The sequence below is a fragment of the Argentina silus genome (assembly GCF_951799395.1).
Source record: "Argentina silus genome assembly, chromosome: 12".
Lineage (NCBI taxonomy): Eukaryota > Metazoa > Chordata > Actinopteri > Argentiniformes > Argentinidae > Argentina > Argentina silus.
Genome location: NC_139666.1, coordinates 6,250,587 through 6,267,955, shown reverse-complemented (window position 1 = coordinate 6,267,955; position 17,369 = coordinate 6,250,587). Strand labels below are relative to the sequence as shown.

Sequence of the window (17,369 nt, the reverse complement as noted above, 5' to 3'; positions counted from 1 at the left end):
TGGTGTCTGTTCAGCATACACCTTTATACCGTCCATGTAGCTTTCATTTGAATGGACACACACACACACACACACACACACACACACACACACACACACACACACACACACACACACACACACACACAGACACAGACAGACACACACACACACACACACACACACACACACACACACACACACACACACACACACACACACACACACACACACACATTGGCTAAATGGAGGTGAAACACTCCATTACCTTTTCATCAAGCAAAATGAGGCGATTTAAGGTCCGGTTTCAGTCATTTGTACATGAATATTGAATAGAGAGGCTAGCAAATTAAATACACTTTAGTTTCTTAGTGATAAAGTCCTGATATCAGAATATTAAAATAATATTAAATGGCCTAATCTAAGTGTTTGCATAGTTAATGAAATGCAAACATTGTGGCCATGGCGTTGTTTCTGGACTTGATTAAGGTCAAGTTGTCTGGCCTTGATTTCTCTCTCTCTCTCTCTCGCTCTCTCTCGCTCTCTCTCTCCTATCTCTGTTTCCCTCCGTCCCTCTTTCTCGCTTGCTCTCTATCGTCTCTTTCTCCCTCCCTCCCCACCTCTCTTTCTCTCCCTTCCCCCCTCTCTCCTCTCTCTTTCTCTCTCTCTCCACTCTCTCTCTCTCTGTCTCTCCCTCCCTCCCCTATCTCTCCCTCCCTTCCCCCATCTCTCCCTCCCTCTCTCTCTCCCTCCCTTCCCTCTCTCTCTCCCTCCCTCCCCTATCTCTCCCTCCCCCCATCTCTCCCTCCCTCTCTCTCTCCCTCCTTCCCCTCTCTCTCTCCCTCCCCCCTTTCTCTCTCTCTCCCTCCCCTACCCCCCTCTCTATCTGTATCTATTATCCCTGTGTTAATGATTGTTTTTATAGATGGTGATAACAAAGGGATAGGTTCCCAGCTGACCCTAGATGACCTCTTCCAGAGGGAGTTCCAGGTTCATGACCCCAAGGCCAGTTGGATCAATGGTGAGTTCATATGTAGCGGAGGCGGTTTGGAATCTCACTCTCGAGATGAGGTACCCCGGTCTGAGACGTGAAAACAGCCATGTTAATAGTGTCGCCCTCTGACCTCGAGGATGTCCTTTTAGTCTAATAACCAAATAAAAATAGTTAATAGAAACAAAGATTAAAAGCAAAACATATTTAACCCTGGAGATAACTTGGATAAATGGTGAATTTATACACATCTACAACATGTTAAATGAATACTTTCTAATGGCTGACACAACATTTATGAAGGTGTTGTGATGAAGTCTTTATGACATGTTAAGCTCTTGCGGTCACTTGTTTTAAGTGGGACCTTCGGATGAGAAACTGAGGCCCCGCCTCCCGAGTCGTTAAAGACTCCTTTGCACTTACCACAAGAGTAGGTGTTTTAACGCCGGTGTCCTGGCTAAACTCCCAGTCCGCCCTCCGTTCCTTCATGGCCACCTCATCACCCCTGATTCCTGATTGGCATGGCCTCCCTCCTCCCCTCTCCACTGACAGCTGATGTGTGGTGGACCAGGTTTCAGAAGCAACGTAAGGAGCTTGGAGCACCTGTGTCAGGTGAAGAGGCGCTGTGTAAATCCAATTAACTAATGAATGAATTTAATAACAAAATGTACGTTGTTTATGTTTCGTAATCAGCGTTATATATTCATAATCAGTTTTAATCTGATTTAAATGTTATTTCAAATCTCCATCTGTGAGCAGACACCATAGGGCTTAAACTCCAGTATATTCCCTCCTTGAAGTTTTAGTACCCATAATTCCCCCTGGTCTCCTCCATAAACCAGAGGCATCACATTTCATAACATCTGTCTGGCGCTCGCTGCCTCTCGCTAAATCAAGACGGGTAAATATCACCCATCTGGACCGATAACACGGCAGAACAGAGCCGAGCCCAGAAGTAAATATCAAACGGCTTTCTCTGAGAAAAACAACACGCAGGCATCATCAAACGATCACAGAGAGGCAGGTCCCTTTGAAGATTCTCATACAGACTAAATAAATTTGTTTCAGCTATTGTCTCTCTGGTGCAATGTGGTGGTTCATCAGCAGAACTATTCAGATCAAAACAAGTGTTTCAGAGCTTCTGGATCTCCCAGGAACAACTGTGGTACTGTGCTGGCATGTGGATGCATTGTTCTGGTCATGCTCAGAAACAAACTCCAGGAATCAAACGGCACTCTCAGTTTCAGTATGTATGTCTGATACTGAGTCTTGCTGATATAAATCCACCCAATCGATGGCCACGATGTTAGATCTATCCAATTAAAGGCCAAGATGAATTCCATTTCCCCACATGGGCATGAAATGGGTTATGTCTACTGTATTGGCAGGTTAACACTTACACATGTAAGTAAAATGTTTACTAATTCAACTCAAGCCTAATATGAAACCTAATCTGAAACTCAAATTGCACTAAATTTAGTGTGTTGTAGTAAAACCAAAGAAACACATTTCTAGCCACTTTCTTTGCTGTACAACTTGGATTCTTTGTTTGCAAACACAATTATGGATTTGAAATAGACTTTTTTTTCATAAAGAGATTATTTTTGGCCACTTGGTCATAGACCAATTTTGTAGAGTGGGATGAGGATGTCCCATTGACACACACACACACACACACACACACACACACACACACACACACACACACACACACACACACACACACACACACACACACACCTGAACACACACACACACACACACACACACACACACACCTGAACACACACACACACACACACACACACACACACACACACACACACACCTGAACACACACACACACACACCTGAACACACACACACACACACACACACACACACACACACACACACACACACACACACACACACACCTGAACACACACACACACACACACACACACACCTGAACACACACACACACACACCTGAACACACACACACACACCTGAACACACACACACACACACACACACCTGAACACACACACACACACACACACACACACACACACACACACACACACACACACACACCTGAACACACACACACACACACACACACACACACACACACACACACACACCTGAACACACACACACACACACACACACACACACACCTGAACACACACACACACACACACACACACACCTGAACACACACACACACACACACACACACACCTGAACACACACACACACACACACACACACACACACACACACGTGTTTGAACCATGGGGAACATTGTACACATAAACGTTGAGAGAGAAATAGAAATTGAAATAAAACACAAATGAAGACGAGGTTCATGTTCAGTTCTTGAAGAAACAGGTGAAAAACAGGAATCAGACCCCGCAGTTTGACTTTGCCAATAGCACCTGGAGGTGAAGGCAACACAGCAGAATTGTTATTTTGGCTATTTATTTAGTTCATATACTGTAGCGATGATGAATTTTACTTTGAGTGTTTGAAAATAGACACACATCAAATATCTTACACTAGGTATCTTGCCCACGTTCAAACATTCAATACAGGACACAATATTGGAATGGAGAGAATTGGAAAAGCTGTTTTGGCAAGGGATATGTATTATGTATGAAACAAGTCTACACTTGGATATTTTTCTCAAAGCTGTAGCGGTTGCACAAGGGAACAACATCAACTTTGACCTAGATGAATATTTAATACCTATTTGATTGTCAGAAACCCAAACTCAACAAACAGACGGGTAGAAAAACACAAAAACAGACTCACAGAAAGACAGAAGCGCAGATGTGTATTTAATGTGAGTTTACCATGCTAAACCAGATGTCCTTGTTTTTAATGAGTGAATCTCCCTACGAATCTCCGTCTTTGGTGGTGCTGGTGTGCTTCTGAGGTTTTGGGCTTGATGAAGACGGACACAACAATAACCCCCATCCCCTTGCCTCTCTCCTTCTGCTGTGGCACCATTCACACCAGGACCGCGACAGCTGGCCCCATACAGGAGCATTATCATGATTCTGATTATAGGTCTGGCCCAGGGGAGGCTGGTGAAGGTAGAAGTCAGAGGACGAGCTCATTGTAATGCATGAAATGGAATGAGGAATGGTATCAAACACACATACAGTAGCCTGTGTTACATGTGAGAGCTGCAATTTCATTTGCTATAGTTATACCACGTTCTCCAGCGAGCACATTTCTTAATGATCATAATTGCCAAAGCCACAGCTCTTTTTGCATTTGATCAGCCCGCCTCTGCTTTAAATTAAATATAAAGTACATATAAAATACATAAAAATGTATACGACCATGATGAAGGAAAAGGAAATGCTGGTGGAGACATTTACTACATATACATTTATGCCATTTATGCTGCTTCTCTGGTGAGGAATGGACATATCCTTCTGATGTTACAAAGGAAGAATCTACAGGAGCGTGCTGTCGCTGTGATGTTCGCCACACAGGATAAGTGGTTGTCAAGGATCACCCCAAGGTTCTTGGCTGTATGGGAGGAGATGAAAAGTCTTGGAGAGGGCAGGCTTTCCTGAAGTCTTGTTAAGGTTGAGCTTGAGGTGGTGGGCTGACATCCAAGCAGAAATGTCTGCAAGATATGCAGAGACACATGTTGCCACCTGTGAGTCAGAAGGAGGGAAAGAGAGAAAGAGTTGAGTGTCATCTGCGTAGCTGTGGTAGGAGAAACCATGTGAGGAAATTACTGAGCCAAGAGATTTGGTATAGAGGGAGAACAGTAAGGGCCCTAGGACAGAGTCCTGGGGGACCCCAGTGGTGAGGGCTCGTGGAGAGGACAGCGATCAGCGAGGGGATAGGATCGAGGGGGCAGGTGGTTGCCCACTTCGATGTGACCAGTTTTTGAATATCAGGGGAGAGGTGGGAAAAAGCTGATAAACCAGAGACGGTGTAGCGCAGTGGGTTTGGGAGGAGAGGTAGCAGTGTTGGCGAGAGGTAGAGGGAAGGAGCTGCTAATGTCATCAACCTTCTCTTCAAAGTAGGTGACAAAGTCATCCGCAGACAGGGAGGAGGGAGGAGGGGGAGGAGGTGGGTTGAGGAGTGAGGAGTGAGGAAAATGTGGTGTACAGTTGCCTTGGGTCAGAGGCAGTGGATCGAATTTTGTAATGGTAGTAAGAAGCTTTAGCAGCTGATGCAGATGAGGTGTAGTTGAGGAGGAGAGAGCGATCAGGGTTGAAGAGTTGAAGCTGGAGACATGACATTGTGATGTCGAACAGCAGCATCGACGGATGTAACAACATATGGATGGCATCTGCCACAACATAACAGTGGCATTGGTCAGACTGTGTCCACGTGTTCTGTAGATATGATATAAGATATTCTGTGATATAGAGTGTAACACAGACTCAGATCAGGGTGTGTGTATGTCTGGCGTGTGCTTGGTATGCTCCTCTCACTGCCCTGAAGGAGAGACAAGGCTTCAAAGCAGTCCCACTATCCATCAGTCAGGGTGTCGACTGTCAGTCTTTCCACAGGGGACGTTTCCCCCGGAAGAACTTTATGAGAAGTTCCCTGTGTGTGTGTCTGTGTGTGTGTGTGTGTGTGTGTGTGTGTGTGTGTGTGTGTGTGTGTGTGTGAGTGTGTGTGTGTGTGTGTGTGCGTGCGTGCATGCTTACGTGTGTGTGTGTGTGTGTGTGTGTGTGTGTGTGTGTCCTCACTTCCTCTGCTTCTTCATGTATATTTCATGGCTAGTGTGTCACAAAGGAATGGAAATGTGTTTGAAAAGTAGAAGAAAACACAGCAGGGGTCTAGAGCTGAAATTTGGACGCATTATTCATCATTTCATCGCGGTTCAAAACATTGTCATACATCAGGTTGATCCAAGAGACATTATAGTGTTGTTTTTGTATTTGTAGTTAGTGACATTGTCATTGACTGTTGTTTTAGTGTGTCGCAATGTCACCTTCCACAAACCAATTACATAACACTAATATAGGTATTCATACATCCTTACAAAATGCCCTTCAAAAACGTTGTTGACTAAAGTTCTGTCGTAATAACATTCTGGTCCCCTACCAAACAGGTTCTCAATACCTTCTATTCCCAGATCCACCATCTCTCATGTTTTTTGTTGAGCTGTAATGTGTTCTGAACCTTCTCTGTTTATAGACAACCCACGGTGGACTTCCCATAGACAGATATGTGATCTGAGTTCACTCACAGACAGGTATATGATCTGAGTTCACTCACAGACAGGTATATGATCTGAGTTCACTCACAGACAGGTATATGATCTGAGTTCACTCACAGACAGGTATATGATCTGAGTTCACTCACAGACAGGTATATGATCTGAGTTCACTCACAGACAGGTATATGATCTGAGTTCACTCACAGACAGGTATATGATCTGAATTCACTCACAGACAGGTATATGATCTGAGTTCACTCACAGACAGGTATATGATCTGAGTTCACTCACAGACAGGTATATGATCTGAGTTCACTCACAGACAGGTATATGATCTGAATTCACTCACAGACAGGTATATGATCTGAGGCCTGGGGGCATTCAGGTGATTTAGACGTGTCAGATACTCTAATGAAACAACAGCCCTCCCTGGGGTTATACAGTTGTTCTTGGTATTAGGATTAGAGTTGTGGCTGGGTCCACCCCTGTCATACAGTATGTCTTGATGTTGAGAAGTAATCTCATGGAGGCCGGTTGTCACGTATCCTCCCTGAATGAGCCGGTGTAGGCTCCTGCCTGTCAAACATCCAGACTCACCAGGGAAACCCGCAGGACACAGACAGGGTTCATCTGACTGCTAGGTAGGGTGACTGTCTGATGGGGTGTGGGTGTATATATATATATATTTCATTTAGCTGACGCTTTTATCCAAAGCAACTTACATTGCAGTGAGTGCATATATCTGTGTGTGGGTAGGTGGGTGGGTGTGTGTGTGTGTGTGTGTGTGTGTGTGTGTGTGTGTGTGTGTGTGTGCGTGCCCTTACCTCTCTCTCTCCCCCCTCCTCCCCCATCACTCTCTTCCCCCCCCCCCTCTCTCTGACAGCTGAAGAGATCATCTTCCGGAGCTGGGATGGTGACGTGTTGAAAATGAACACAGAGAACAACAAGACAGACCTCCTTCTGAAAAACACTACTTTTGTGAGTATAGCTGCTTCCTGTTCCTTGCTGTGTCTCAGAACCAGAGACTACCTGCTGTACCTCCTCAAGAGCTCCAGTGGTGACTGGGGCTGCCGGGGGCTGCATACCGACTCTCTACCCAGGGAAGGTACACTTCCCCTGGGATGCAGACTCAACCCTAAGGTTCCTCTCTGGGACTGGCTGCCTCAAGTGACACCATGCTGCCATTTCGGGTTGTTTGGTGAACATTTTATATGACAGCAGACATTTCAGACTAGAAAAAGAAGTTCCAGAATAAACTTTGTGGGCTTGCAAAGTCTTATTTTGGTAGTAGAAAAACATGGTTGATAGACATAGACAGCATATGTAATATATCAACTACACAGTTATTATAGCTTTTGGTTGTTTCAAAACAATCACTTTTGAGGATTTTAACGGTGATTGAATACTAACAGTGTCTCGCCATCTGTCTGTCTCCACAGACGACGTTCAAGGCCTCCATGTTTGCAGTTTCTCCCGATCAGAACTTCGTCTTGCTGGGCTATGAGGTGAAACAGGTCAGTCATGTGACGTCAGCAATGTCTGTCATAGGCCAAAGGTGAGGAGGAGGTCACAGGTGACACAGCTGTAGAGAATAGAACATACTGGAGGCCAAACCTTCTAGTCTCCATCATAGGGTATGTATCTATCCTTAGATAAAGTCATGTACTAAAACATAAAAGGGTTTGCATGAAATTGGGTTTTCATGCATATTTCTATCTAAGATAGAGATTTTAAAAGACAAGGATTGTTTTGGTTATAGGCCGGATACAGTGTTTACTTAATGGTGTAGTTCCCTACAACTTGAAAGTGCCTGTGCATCCTTTTGAAAGTACAGAAGCTACTTTTTGAAGCTATCTGTTGTTCTGGATTTAACAGCTTTAAAAAGCAATTCTTAAACAGCGAGAGAGAGAGAGAGAGAGGCGGTGAACTGGCCAGTTAGTCGTGTTCTTCTGCATATCAAAGCACATTGTTCTCTTAATAATCTGGCTCCATCTCTAAGCAACAGTGATGGAGCCTCTCCTCAATAAACAGGCTGCAGAGCCAGAATACTTATGGTGGGGAAAGAGAGGGATGGTGGGAGGGAGGAATGGAGGAATGAAGGAATGAAGGAACAGATGGAGGGAAGGAAGAAGAGAGTTTACTGTGAGAGAGAAAGAGAGAGAGAGAGAGAGAGAGAGAGAGAGAGAGAGAGCGAGAGAGAGAGAGAGAGAGAGAGAGAGAGAGAGAGAGAGATAGAAAGAGAGAGAGAGAGAGAGATATATATATATATAGAGAAAGACTTTGGATAGTTCTGTGCTTTGATGTTTGGGGTTACTCTTCAGCCTCAGGAAGAGGGACAGGACAGACTTGGTATTTGCATTAAGTGATTGCACAAGATAATGTGTTTCCAAAAAAAGTTCTGGCTTCCTTACAAATTCATAGGCTACACTGTGAATTGTGGCAGTGTTGCACGGTAAGTCTCTTTGATGTTGGTGTTGAGAGCTTGGTTTAAATTCAATATATTCACACCGCAATATTAACCTAAAGAACACTGTATATACCAGGGGAGGCTGGTGGAGGTAGACATCAGAGGACCATTCTATTCCATGCATTAAACAATGAGCCCATCCTCTGATTTCTACCTCCAGCAGCCTCCACTTGTATAAATGCCACAGATGCCACTCTGCCCATCGATCAGATTGTTATGTTAGAGTTGGATGAGAAATAAACTACTTTTCTTTGTGTCTGAGGGTGGCTCACTTTTGTTGAGGGTGTCTGGCTTTTTCTGTAATTTGGAGGGCGATAACATTCTAAAAGCACAAGGCTTCTAGGGCACCTTAGAAGACATACTGTAATTCCAGTTGACTAGCCTGCATTTAGGGACCATCTTTGATTTTTCATCATTCTTGACCAATCTAGTGATTATCTTCACAGTAATAGCGGTGATTATGGCGGCCATTTTCTTTACAGAAAGAAGAAGAAGAAAAACATAATACCAAGCTGAAAAGACAGCATTTATTTAACAAAATATGACAGTGCCTCCATGGCCTTCCTACGTGTTCAGACAACATGTTAGATAACAGCAGGCATTTAAAACTTTACTGAGAGAGAGAGAGAAAGAGAGAGAGAGGGGAGGGGGGGGAGAGAGAGAGAGAGAGAAAGGGAGAGAGAGAAGAGAGAGAGGGGAGAGAGAGAGAGAGAGAGAGAGAGAGAGAGAGAGAGAGAGAGAGAAATCAGGGCCAGACAACTTGACCTTAATGAAGTCCAGAAGCAACACCATGGCCACAATGTTTTAATTTAATTAACTATGCAAACACTTTGAGAGGGAGTGGGGGGAGGGGGAGGGGGAGAGCAAGCGAGCGAGATAGAGAGAGAGAGACTTTGGATGGTTCCGTGCTTTGATGTTTGGGGTTATTATTTGGCCTCCTGGGAGGGGGCAGGACAGACTTGGTCTTTGCATTAAGTGAATGCAAATACCACGTATATTGGTATTTTCCTTTATTCTAAAATCAGGCTGCCGCATTTAAAGGTGCAATATGGGATTCAAACAACAACAAAGCGGTCTCACCACTACTGATCGCGTAAGACAGTTGAACTCATGAAGAAGCTCATGAGGCACTTATAAGTGATATTCTTGATTAATCAACAGCTTTATATAAGTTATTTAAAAGTTCAAAAATATGTACTACTAGATTACTTTCTGATAATAATTTAGTTACTTAAGTCAGAGTGTGTGGGTATTTATTTGCCTATATGAAAGAATAACATATATATATTGTTTTCCCTTTAATCAACCCTACAGAGTGTCTGCATCATAGTAAATGAGATAATCAACCCAAGAAAAACATTTCCCTCAGTTGAACAACAGCAGTCATTGTTCCGAGAGAAAGCAATTATCATTTAATGTGATTCAGGATTCTAGGCTCGATACATACTAAAATACTCAAACTGTATTTTCTGTGTGTGGAATTTTCCAATCTGTAGAATAATTAGCAGCAAGCTATGACTATAGAGGAGAGACAGGTATTATAACCAAGGTAGAGGACAGACAGACAGACAGACAGACAGACAGACAGGTACTGTAACCAAGGTAGAGGACAGACCGACAGACAGACAGACAGACAGACAGACAGACAGACAGACAGACAGACAGACAGACAGACAGACAGACAGGTACTGTGGCACTGTCACTTTTGCATTTCACTGTATACTTGTATGCACGTGACAAATAAAGAATCTTGAATCTTGTAACCAAGGACACACTAGCACTCTCAGAGCTGAAGATTCCATTCGTTGCATTCCAACCAGAAGAGTGAGTGGGTTGAAATGCAAGATCACTGTCAGATGATGAGTGTGTTTTCAGCTGGATGACCAGAGCACACACATTTCTGTTCCTTTCATTCTGAAGTCAGGCTGGACCAGTGAAAACAAGTATTTTTTAAACCCAACATTGACGACCGGATAAACGGGATAAATACAATACACACAGTATAAAAGGATAGCGCAGCCAGTGTGTGTGTGTGTGTGTGTGTGTGTGTGTGTGTGTGTGTGTGTGTGTGTGTGTGTGTTGTGTAGTAATTCTAGCCCTCCGTGCATGGGGAGGCTCAGGTGTTGACAGACAGCTTGACAGTAGTAGCAGTCTGCAGTAACAGATTCAGACTGTTTCACCTCCTCATGTCCAGACAGCCCAGACACCCACAGCAGAGAAGAGGTGGAACCTAAAGTCCAGATGACTCACCACTGGCGCTGGTCCGACTCTGGACTCTGGACTCTGGAGGATATACACACAACACATGTTATGAAACACTTCATGTACAGACTACTGGAAACCCTCATTGTTAGATGAGCCATCTACTCCTTTTCTAGGGCATCAATATGACTTGGTGTTTACTTTGCTAGCAGTGATGTACATGGTGTAATGGTTACACAATGAATGACTTCTTTGCTCCTTTGAGAGTCGTGCATGTGTTTCACACGTAGTATCAATGTGTGTCTCAGTCTCCCTGGGATGTAGGCGTTTGATGATGTGTTAAATCAGGTGTGTTCCAGGTTAGGGGAGGCTGGAGGAGGTAGAAATCAGAGGACAGGCTCATTCTAATGCATGGAATGGAATGAGGAATGGTATCATATCTTACCATTCCTCATTCCATTCCATGCGTTACAATGCGCCTCCGTCCTCTGGTTTCTACCTCCACCAGCCTCCCCCGGTGTGTTCGTACTAGGCTGGAACCAAACCTGCACACCCTGTACTGTAGGACCAGAGGTGAACATCCCTGATGAAGGGGTTTGAACCCAGAGAGAACCCAGAGAGTTCCATTCTCCATGTTCTAGAACCCTGCAGCACATCACATGTTCCTCCCCCTCGTCACCATTGCCTCACAATGGGCGCATAACAACTGTGTTTCTCCTCACAAAAAAAAAAAAATCAAAAAAAAAATAAACTGAAAAGCACATTATCGGTGAGTGCTTAAGATGAGAGCAGGGTTGTAATTACCATCACTTTAGACTTCAAACAGGGGGAAATAATGTGAGTCTCTCATGTATAATCAGGATAAGAGATGTGTCTGTCAGGGAGTCCACACAAGCTCTGGCAGCTGGGAGCTCTTTACTGAGGCGCGAGAGTGAGAAACACTGATCCACTCTACAACCTGTCACGGTATCACTCTGCTCCCCAGAGACAGCTGCCGTAAGTACACGCATGTTGTGGCTACAGTCGATTGGCTGAGCTCTCAAGGGGAGGCGGACCAGATAACACAAGCCCGGTCTATCAATATTGTGATTGAAGTTTCTTTAGCCTGGAGGAGCTATTTCAATTCCCTCAAGCAGCGTGCGTGAATCAATTAAATGTGTTATTGTCCCCTTGAGAAACCCTAACGTGAGGCGTGATTGACAGCCATAGAGTGTTATTAATATTGATGGCAACATGAAAGCGTAGTCCTCCGACGTCTTAATGCACTACCGCTCCCAGAATGCTTTATTCTTTCTTTCTAATTCTAATTCAAACCAATCCACAGCATCGAACAGTGACGTAATGTATGTGTACCAGGACAGAAACAAGGGCAATTTCGCCAACAAAAACAACTTTATTGAAACTGCAAGGAACTCCTATAATGTGGAGGAGCGTGTCTGTCTGTGGTTGTTTGCCGTGCCGTGATAGGTCTGTATCGATCTGAGGCTCCCGTCGTCCTCTGGCGGTCGATAGGAGCTCACCACCAGATATAGTCCGCCAGACCCTGTGGAAGCCCCCCCCCTCCCTCTTTTTGAAGATACATTACAACGGGCTCAGACTCGCGGAGGCCTATCCTCTCCTTTCATAACCGTCGCCACTGAGCCTAACTTAAAAAGAGAAGATGAGCTTTTTTTTTTTTATTGCAGCAGGACGCCACTGCTGCCATACACAGTATGTGTTTCTAAAAAAACACAGTCACCTACTGTACGTTCCTCACCGACGGCAGCGGCCCTGAGGGGGGATTTAGCTCTGCTTGATGTGTTTAGCGCATGTTGACGAAGGTTAAATTAGCATACATGTAAATGATTCTCACCTAGAGGCGTAGTCATTCACTGTAGGATTGATGTTTGCTTCTTTAACACCCTGTCAGTGGGATAAACACGACATACGGTCATCATAACTAACTCTCCTCCGCTGTCTGTCTGCGTTGTCACCTGTGCTGCGTTTCAGGCAAGAGACATGTCTGCAGTACGACAAACGCCCCCTTCAGGGGAGGCTGGTGGGAGGTAGAAATCGGAGGACGGGCGCATTGTGATGCATGGAAAGGAACGAGGAAAGGACGGAATGGAATGAGGAATGGTATCAAACAGTGGCACAGTATGTGTTTGATACCATTTTTCATTTCATTCCGTGCATTACAATGAGTCCGTCCTCCGATTTCTACCTCCACCAGCCTCCCCTGAGTTCCTCTTTACATTGTCTCCTCATGCAGACACATGGTTTATCTCAGATAAATCAACATTTTCATGAAAGCTTTTGAGTTAGTTTCTTGTTTCTTTTTTTGAGTATCTTGTCTCTTGAGACTGAAAACACCAGCCTCCACTGATATACATATAAAGGACATGGCTCTCTTATAAATATATTACCTGCATTTCAAATTCTAAATGTCTCTTCACCTTGAAATATCGTCTTTGTCAGCTTTGTCATGGCAACACAAGCTTAATATAGTGGCTAAGAGCAGTGCCCTTTAAATCTACATCAAGCCTCAGTGTGTCTCCCTCTCTCTCTCTTTTCTTTCTCTCTTTCTCCTTCTCTCTTTCTCTCCACGGCAGTATTGTAATCATGGTAGAGAAGCGTGATTGATCTATCCATGCTGGAGTGTGGGGTCCCAGGTGTACACACACACACACACACACACACACACACACACACACACACACACTTAGAAAACTCATTCTAATGGCAGCATAGAGAAGGGCCTTTGTTACCCATACTTTATGACTCCCTATGAAACCCATACGACTCCCTATGAAACCCATATGACTCCCTATGAAACCCATAAGACTCCCTATGAAACCCATACGACTCCCTATGAAACCCATAATGTATGACTCCTTATGAAACACATACTGTATGACTCCCTAAGAAACCCATATGACTTCCTACAAACCTACTGCACATCACTCCCCTTCCATTATAATCCGTGGATCTATCAATCACACAATCAATCAATCCATCAACTTGACTGGCTCCAGAGGGTGATCAGTTCTCCAGCAGGAGATACACAACCCAGTCGTACCGTCAGAACGCAAGTTGTGTGAAGAACTGAATTCCTACCAAAGGCAAAGTTTTCACATCTATATAACTGCGTGAAGAATTGAATTCTGACAAAAGGCAACGTTTGCCCATGTATACTGTATTACTGTCTGCTTCAACGCCACGCTGGAAGGCCGCAAAGGACAATAACCGTGCATGAACACACTTGGGATTACTTCTAAGTTAACATTCTAACGGCAATAAGACGTGGGTGGGGGAGTAGGAGACTAAACCGGATCTGCTGTCGGGGAGAGAGCTACTGCAATACGTATCTCTCCTAGCCGGAGGATGAAGCTTATTGGGCGTTGATGGATAGAACAATACGTCTAATATATACATCCATGCTCAGGCGGAGAAATGCCAGCGCTCGCGGTGCCTCCATCTGTGATAAGTGACATTTAGAAGCATGAAGAACGTCTCCTCTGATCCCCAGTGAAGCATCCGGCAGGTCAGAAATAGATGGAGGTGTTTTTTTGCCGTCTTCACACCTTCTGTGAAGCTCATCTACACTGACTGCCTCATCTCCTTGGGAGTGTTAACATTCATCACAACCCGCCACTTCCTCCCCTCCCTCCCCTCCCTCCCCTCCTTCCTCCTTATAAAGATGCAAATATCAGTCCAAAAACATCTTACTGTACCTCCTCCCTATCGTCTCTTCTCCCCGCCCCCCCCCCCCTCCTCCCCCCCTCACCTCCTCCCCTCCCTCCCTCCTGTCCTTTTCACTCATCTACTCATTTAAAGTTGCTACAAGGCTGTTTTACTCTATGCTCACATCTCTCCCTCTTTCACACACACACACACACACACACACACACACACACACACACACACGCGCGCACGCTCACGCGTACACACACACACACACACACACACACACACACACACACACGCGTACACACACTTACACTTAACATTATGTCAACCCAGTCCAGTCAGTATACATCTCTCTGACAGACAGACAGACAGACAGACAGACAGACAGACAGACAGACAGACAGACAGACAGAGGACCTGTCACAATGTAATCTCTTTGGTTCTAGAAACTTCTCTGAGGCAGCAGCTTGTACAGGAGAGTTTAAATGAAGACTGAAGGCTGGATGGACTGGTACATCAGTGTAGCAGACTCCATTTCCACGGCCTGTTGAGCTCCTGTTTGTGTGTGTGTGTGTGTGTGTGTGTGTGTGTGTGTGTGTGTGTCTGTGTGTGTGGTCAAACAGGTGGTCAAACGCTGGTATAGCCAGATAATACGATCCCCCAGACCGTATTTCCTGGTGTGCAGAAACGATAATTTGGAGACTTATGTTGCCAAATAAATGGCTCTGTGGTTAGGGCTAGTTGAGCGTAGCGCCTGTGCTGTATTTACCCCTGTGCTCCATGGAGAGCTAGCTTAGCTAGCACAGCGCCTGTGCTGTATTGGAGAGCTATCTTAGCTAGCTTAGCTAGTGTAGCAGCAGTACTACTGTTATGCTAATGCATGGGAGCAATACCATGCTAACCACTCAGCTGCTCAGCCATTGTCTCCTCACACGATGACATCAAAGACGTGGAGGGTTCTAGAATGGACTTTGACAGGTTCCACCCTCCCATCCAATACCAATTATCCTACATGAACATCAGTCATCGTTGTTCATGTAGGATGATTGGTATTGGACGGGAGGGTGGTCCGGTCAGTGGTAATGGAACTATTGAGCTACACTGCAGATAGAACGGTTTTGATATTTGAATTATATGTAACCGTTTTGTATGAATATGAATTACCGTTTTTATGAATATGAATTATGACTGAATATTTTGTCACGACTCTGATTGCAGTACTGTAAACAAAGGACATGAGAGACAGACGTATTTCGGGTTAAATGATCAGATTGACTGAATACCTCTGTTATATCTAGTCTGCTCCTCCATCTGCACCTTGGTTTGGCTGCAATGAAGCGACAACATACGTTATTGCTCCTGTTGTTGTTGCATCTAATCATTTAGAGTTTCTACAAGGCTCTTTTACTCTGAGAGGCCTATCCTCACATCTCTCTCTCACACACACACACACACACACACACACACACACACACACACACACACACACACACACACACACACACACACACACACACACACACACACACACACACGCACTTACACTTATCATTCTGTCAACCCAGTCCAGTCAGTACACATCTCTCTCTGACAGGCTGACAGACACATAGAGGACCTAGTTCTAGAAACCTCTCTGAGGCAGCAGCTTGAACAGGAGAGTTTAAATGAAGACTGAAGGCTGGATGGGCTGGTACACCAGTGTAGCAGACTCCATTTCCACGGCCTGTTGAACTCTTATGTGTGCGTGTGTGTGTGTGTGTGTGTGTGTGTGTGTGTGTGTGTGTGTGTGTGTGTGTGTGTGTGTGCGCACGCACGTGTGTGTGTTTGTGTGTGTGTCTGTGTCTGTGTCTGTCTGTGTCTGTATCTGTGTGTGTGTGTGTGCGCGTGTGCTTGTCTGTGTCTGTCTGTATCTATGTGTGTGTGTGTGTGTGTGTGTGTGTGTGTGTGTGTGTGTGTGTGTGTGGGTGTGTGTAATAAGAAATAAATGGATCAGTGGCTACGGCAAGTTGAGCGTAGCGCTCCACGGCTAGCTACCGTAGCAGCAGTAATATTGTTATGCTAATGCAGAGGAGCATTACCATGCTAACCACTTAGCTGCTCAGCCATTGTCTCCTCACACTATGACATCAAAGACTTGTGGATGGTTCTAGAATGGACTTTGACAGGTTCTACAACGATGACTGATGTTCTCTTCATGTAGGATAATTGGTATTGGACGGGAGGGTGGTCCAGTCAGCGGTAATGGAACTATTGAGCCACACTGCAGATAGAACGTTTTTGATATTTAAGTGATATGTAACCGTTTTTTAAATGTTTTTATATATGAATCACAATAGAACATATTGTCACTACTCAGACTCCGTACTGTAAATGAAGGACATGAGAGAGAGATGTATTTGAGACACCCTTGGAGGAAAAGACGTCCTTTCAGATTGACTGAATACCTCTAGTCTGCTCCTCCATTTCTGCACCTTGGTTTAGCTGCAATGAAGCGACAACATACTTTGTTATTGCTCCTGTTGTTGTTGTAACTCAAGGTTTAGGAAATGCATTGGTCTCTGGATTGGACACTTGTTGATCTGATGAGGACATAGGAGTTGGAAGTTGTTTTAATTATAGTTCGATTTCACTGTAATGAGAAACCTAGAATCATGACTTTATGCTCCACCAGGGGAGGTTGGTGGAGGTAGAAATCAGAGGATGGGCTCATTGTAATGCATGGAATGGAATGTATCAAACGTATCAAACACATTCCTCATTCTATTCCAGGCATCACAATGAGCCTGTCCTCTGATTTCTTCCTCCACCAGCCTCCCCCTGTGCTACAGTACACTGCAAATGCCTTATCAGCTAATTGGCTAATTTCACTTCACT

General features: G+C 44.7%; 1 protein-coding gene across 1 annotated transcript in view; it reads left to right on the top strand.

Moving 5' to 3' along the window:
- Positions 1–888: 888 nt before the first annotated feature.
- Positions 889–17,369, top strand: part of LOC310813223 (inactive dipeptidyl peptidase 10-like) — a gene marked incomplete at both ends in the record, with an annotated part of 45,165 nt that continues 28,684 nt past the window's right edge. Inside the window, 3 exons of the mRNA XM_083682086.1 lie at positions 889–1,000; positions 7,041–7,135; positions 7,597–7,671. Of these exons, the coding sequence (XP_083538212.1) occupies positions 889–1,000; positions 7,041–7,135; positions 7,597–7,671 (282 nt within the window). The remainder of the gene's footprint in view (positions 1,001–7,040; positions 7,136–7,596; positions 7,672–17,369) is intronic.